Genomic DNA, 6,049 nt, shown 5'->3' with positions numbered 1-6,049 from the left:
AGTACTTAAATATGTAACTGAGTGATGCTGGAAATCATATTGGAAACATTTGGATTTTAAATTTTAAATTAAGCTAAAGTAATTAAACATTTTTTGTATATGAATGAATGAATGAATGAATGAATGAGAGCTTTAAGTCGGGACAGTGTATCTGTCTGTACACTTAAAGTGTTTGTTTTGAAGTTCAAAGTATCAATATATTGAAAAAAATCAGACAAAATACTTCAATTTTGGGGAAAATATTGACTTTTTAAATATATAATTTATCAATCAAAACCAGAAGGTTTGTTAAAGTTTGTCACCAAAGCCATGTTTCATATTATTTCATAGTTTTATTAAAAAACAAATTTTCTGAGCTGATTTTAAGCTAAGGTGTGGTGTTACTGATTGCGGATCAATAAATGTGACGTCATCTGGAGTGGGCGGAGCTTACGACCAGGCACCATGGCTTCGGTAGAAACCGAGGTGAGTATGAGAGCTTTATCTCCGCCGAGCTTCTCTCACTTCTCGCACGCTTTTCCGCGCTCCGGGGCCTCCGTGTTCCCCCCGCGGCCGGTGTGTTTCGTCGCGGAGGGGGTAAATTGTCGGTGTCGGGGTGTATTTCTGGCCGTAAAGTGGCCGCTGCCTGCTCGGGAGTCCTGTGCTTTTGTTGCTGGACCGGAGGACAACTGAATGTGCAGGAAGATGCTTGCGCCCCGGAACCTGAATGAGCGGCGCTGGCGCGCTTGTGGGCAGCTCTGCGGCGCTCGGTCATACATGATCCGGCCGCATGTCACTCTCCTAGCTGTGTCCCAGCTTTAGCTCTTCGAAATCAACCGCAGATGTCAAAGCTTTCGTTTCGACGCGTTAATATTTGACATTTTCGAGCTTCCTCGGCTGTTACCGGCTTGCTGGGAGCTGAGCACCAACCTTGTTCGGCTAGTTAGCAGCGATGCTAGTTAGCAGACTGTGCACTCTTTCTAAAATACACCCCATGGAGTGATTTTCTTCTCTCCCGTTCGATTCAAACAAGATAAATTAGTCTGAAATGTGTCCATAAGAGCAGGACTGAGTGCTTGTTAGAGGCTGTTATCGTCACTGAGCCCTGAAGTCTTCTTGCTAACCGACTAATGAAGGCGCCAGCCCTGAAACCGGTTGTTATGCTTCACTTTACCACCTTAAACTTATTAACTTCAATTATCCTCCTCCATGCACATACCGGTCTTTGTGAGACAAATGCGGTTATTGTCATTTATTTGAAGCAAATTCAGTGCGAAGTGTGTCTTGTTTGCATTTGTTTGCATGCATAAAAATAAGGATTCAACACAAAATCTAATGGAACTGACCGCTCTGGAGCAGAATAATTTACAAATGTGGTGCTTGATTTCATTTATTCCTAAATTAAATAAATTAAAAAACAACATTGTTGTGTTCAGCAGAGGTCGCTCAAACTGCACCCTGATATTTGCAGGTAAAAGTGTGAATCTCTGAGGATTTTTTTGGACCCATGACTTGTGTGTTTTTGTCATGCAGGGTTTACTTTAACTGAATTAGAAAGAAATAAAAACACAACACGTTTCCAGATGCCTTTAATGTTAAATATGTTTGTGCTGACAGGACTTTACAACAGTAAAGGGACGCTTGAAGGGGATAAATAATAATATTTGTGCCGTTAAAATCCCTCCGGTTTGTTTTTCTCTTGGCTTGGATTGTTGCAGGTTTGATTTGGTGGCTGAAAGACTTTGCTGAAACCTGCCGAAGAAGCCAAAAGAAGCAGAACGCTAGCTAAAAGAAGCACACCACTATCTAAAAGCTAAAAGAAGCACACCACTATCTAAAAGCTAAAAGAAGCACACAACTAGCTGAGCTGAAAGAATCTATAGAAGCACACTAGCTTAAAGCTAAAAGAAGCGCACCGCTTGCAAAACTAAAAGAAGCACAATGCTAGCTAAAAGAAGTGTAGCACTAGCTAAAAGCTTAAAAGAAGCACACTAGCGTAAAGCTAAAAGAATGTATAAGAAACGCAGCTAAAAGAAGCACAACAATTGCTAAAATGTATAAGAAACACAGCAGTAGCTGAAAGATGTCCAAAGCTTAAAAGAAGCACACTAGCTTAAAGCTAAAAGGAGCGCGCAACTTGCAAAACTAAAGGAAGCACAATTTTGCTAAAAGAAGCACAACACTAGCTAAGCTGAAAGAATCTATAAGAAACGCAGCTAAAAGAAGGACACCACTAGCTAAAAGGTAAAAAAGCACAATTTTGCTAAAAGAAGTGCATCACTTGCTAAGCTAAAAAGAAGCACAATGCTAGCTAAAAGAAGTGCAGCACTCGCTAAAAGAAGCACAATTGCTAAAAGCTAAAAGAAGCACACCATTAGCTAAGCTGAAAGAATCTATAAGAAACGCGGCTAAAGAAGGACACCACTAGCTAAAAGCTAAAAGAAGCACATGACTTGCTAAGCTAAAAGAAGCACAACGCTATCTAAAAGAAGTGCAGCACTAGCTTAAAGAAGCACAATTGCTAAGCTACAAGAAGCCCAAAACTTAAAAGAAGCACACTAGCTTAAAGCTAAAAGGAGCGTGCCACTTGCAAAACTAAAGGAAGCACAATTTTGCTTAAAAAAAGCACCACGCTAGCTAAAAGAAGTGCAGCACTTGCTAAAAGCTAAAAAAAATCACATTTGCTAAAAGAAGCACAACGCTAGCTAAGCTGAAAGAATCTATAAGAAACGCGGCTAAAAGAAGTGCAGCACTAGCTAAAAGAAGCACAACAATTGCTAAAATGTATAAGAAACATAGGGATAGCTAAAATAAGCCCAAAACTTAAAAGAAGCACACTAGCTTAAAGCTCAAAGAAGCACGACAATAGCTAAGCTAAAGGAATTGCTAAAATCTAAAAGAAACGACACTCGCTAAAAGAAGCACAACGCTAGCTTGAAGCTGAAAGAAGCCCAACACCAGCTAAAATCTAAAAGGAGCAGAACACTAGCTAAAAGGAGGACAGCACTAGCTAAATGCTAAAAGTAGCAAAAGGCTAGCTAGATGCTAGAAGTAGCAGAATAGAAACTAAAAACTGTGATGTAACATTCTTACAATAAGTTGCTGACATACGTTGTATGATTACTTTCTGAAAGTTTTATTTTACTTGATTATTCTTTGCAGTCAATGTTTATATTTTAGTTTTATGTCGTAGGAATGGTGCTTTAGCACCTCGTTAAAAATTCCCCCAGCCCTACTTGGGTCGACCCGTGTCGGGTTCAGAGCCTTTCCTTTGGGTGATCCTACCGGCTTCCGGACTGGTTTTTAGGACCTACCTTGGTAAGGTTCCAGGCGAACTGCGCTGAGTTGGTCATTTCATATCGGCAGGGCATTCGATTGGCTAACGAGCCGCGCCACTGGATGAGTCATAGCGGCAACTGCTTCAACCATAGACCAAGCATCAGGTGTGCCATGACCTCGATGTCCTTCATTGTTGGGTGTCGCCATTAAATGACATCAGAGGAGTGTTGAGCAGCCTTGCTTACGATGATCCCGCTCGCATCGAGGAAAATCAGAGACCCTGTAGAATCGAATTAGGGCGAGGTGAGTCGTACAATCGAAAATGTCTAAATGGCTTCTCACAGGACTGCTACTGTCGGACACTAGTTGGTGTCTCAAAATTGTGAGAAAACAAGCAAACTTTTCATCGCAGTCTCACTGTGTGTTCGCAACGAAGTGACCCGCGAGGGGTGGTTTTAACATTTTGACTTTTTAACACCGGTTACCGGCCCATGCCTAGTCGGAGGAGAGGTCCCCTGCAGGCGTCAAAGCAGACCAATTGAGACAGGTTGGAGACGCACGATACAAAACCGAGAAGGGTTTGAGACGCTCTTGAAAGCAGCTGAAATGAGCTTCCTTCGTAGGACGGCCGGGCTCAGCTTTAGAGATGAGATGAGGAGCGTTGTCATCCGGGGGGGGGCTCTGAGTACAGTCGCTGCTCCTCCTCGTCGAAAGGAGTCAGTTGAGGTGGCTCATCTGATTAGGACGCCTCCCTTTGGAGGTTTTCCAGGCGTGTCCCACTGGGAAGAGACCTCGAGGCAGACCCAGAACTCTCTGGAGGGATTATGGATCCTCTGTGGTCTGGGAACGCCTTGGGATCCTCTAAGAGGAGTTGGAGGGTCTCTGGGGAGAAGAAGGTCTGGGTTTCTCTCCTGGACCTGCTGCCTCCATGACCCGACCACAGATAAGTTGTAGAAGATGGATGGAAGGATGTTAAAAACTCAAATGACAAGCCGTCGACTCTGCCTCTGCAACCGAGGACAAGGAAACCGAGAGCGCCGGCCACCTTTTCCAGACATTTTGGAGACTTTGTCGCCGTTGACCTCGTTGCTCGTCCTCGTCTCTTAAAGCCGTTCCGTGTTCTCCCTGGTGACACCTGCAGGTTGAGGTAGAACCACGAAGTCTGATTTTTGGCTTGCAGCGCCCTCGGTACCTCACCGACGTTCGTCACGTTCCAGTTAAGATGACTCCACCTCGTTAGCGCGAAAGCTTTCGGGCGTTTCTCAGCCTTCTCATCACGTACGCGGGCTACGGTTTTGTTTTCAGCCGAGTTGCGTCGGTCAGAGCGTTTTTATTGTTAAGGTGTGAAACGGGAGAAGCCGTGGACATTTTTGGGTCTGCGTCTCGCCTTTTCTAACATGATCCCCGTCCCTTGAGGGGAAAAATAAAAACCTGCTTTTCCTGTGAAATTGTTTTGAAAGTTAACTGACTGACGTGTAATGAGAGGTAGGATCTGACCTCTGAACGGCAGCGTTAACGAAGCCTTTTTTAACACTTGTTTGCGTGTTTTCTTTAGTTTTTCTGTCTATAGCTTGATTACCGTGGCTTTAATATAGATGTTTGACCTGATAGTGTTTTGTTTTTATTCCTTGAAGCTCTTGGAATGAAATAGAGACGAGAAAGTTCAGAAAGTGGTCCGAGAACTGCACGGGGACTCTGGCGTATGACTTAAATGGTATCCATAAAAATGAGATCTTCTTCTTCTTCCTTTTCTTTCGGCTGATCCCCTTTTTCAGGGGTTGCCACGGCGAGTCATCCATAAAAATCAGATCATAAATAAATCTAGAAACTGTTTAAAAGCAGATAGAAAACTAGAGGAATTTGCATTTTCTGTAAAAATGCAGTGACTGCCAAGTGTTAAAACAAGCAGAACAAGACGAAAATGAGCAAAATTATAGCTGAATGCTAACGTTAGCAAAACAGTAGTTCAGTTAAAATGAGCAAAACTAGCTAAAAGCTTAAAATAGCAAAGTACTAGCTCAAATATAAAACCAGGACAACTGTAGCTCAGAGCTGAAACTAGTAAAGCTGTAGCTAAAAGCTCAAATTAGCAAAACTAGCTAAAAGCTCAAATTAGCAAAACTAGCTAAAAGCTTCAATTAGCAAAACTAGCTAAAAGCTTAAATTAGCAAAACCGTAGCTCAAAGCTGAAACTACTAAAACTGTCGCTAAAAACTTAAATAATCACCCATTAGCTAAAACTTAAATTAGCGAAATACCAGCTAAAATCTCAAATTAGCAAAAAGCTAGCTCAAAGCTAAAACTAGCAAAACCCTAGCTCAAAGCTGAAACTAGTAAAGCTGTAGCTAAAAGCTCAAATTAGTAAAACTCTAGCTTAAAGCTAAAATAAGCAAAACCACAGGTAAAAGCTAAAGCTAAAAACAGCTTAAGGAGACAAACATGGAGCACGTATGCTGAAGTTTCTGGAGGAAACGGAGAAATCTTTGGTAAATAAAGTTAAATTTAAAGGAAGTTTTGAGTCCTGAAGGCGCCGAATGTTCTGATTTATGGTTCTAAGAGCAGGAAGTGTGTCGAAGCAGCTCGAGTCCAGAAGAAACGACAAACAGGAACGAGGCAGCGCGAACGCTGACTCAGCGTTCCTCGACGCGTAACAGGTGTTGCGCTCCGAGCGCACCTGAACCGGACGTCCACGAGCGCGGTGGCAGCCAGGTCCTCCGGTCGAGCGGAGCGGAGCGGCGTTGCAGTTTGAACCGACTGAGCATGCTCCGTGGAGACCCTTTGAAGGGGGGGG

At 43.0% G+C, this 6,049-nt stretch overlaps 1 protein-coding gene across 2 annotated transcripts in view; it reads left to right on the top strand.

Annotated features, from left to right (window-relative positions):
• Positions 1 to 417: 417 nt before the first annotated feature.
• ehmt1b (euchromatic histone-lysine N-methyltransferase 1b) overlaps positions 418 to 6,049 on the top strand; it is a 25,433-nt gene continuing 19,801 nt past the window's right edge. The window contains exon 1 of one of the 2 annotated variants that reach the window (XM_017438561.3): positions 418 to 465. In XM_017438561.3, the coding sequence (XP_017294050.1) occupies positions 445 to 465 (21 nt within the window). In that variant the 5' untranslated portion in view covers positions 418 to 444. Of the gene's footprint in view, positions 466 to 4,953; positions 4,973 to 6,049 lie in introns of those variants that run through there. The other variant, XM_017438562.3, reaches the window with a different exon arrangement.

Source organism: Kryptolebias marmoratus, linkage group LG14 (assembly GCF_001649575.2).
Source record: "Kryptolebias marmoratus isolate JLee-2015 linkage group LG14, ASM164957v2, whole genome shotgun sequence".
In the NCBI taxonomy this organism is placed as follows: domain Eukaryota; kingdom Metazoa; phylum Chordata; class Actinopteri; order Cyprinodontiformes; family Rivulidae; genus Kryptolebias; species Kryptolebias marmoratus.
This window is presented reverse-complemented; position numbering and strand designations above follow the sequence as displayed.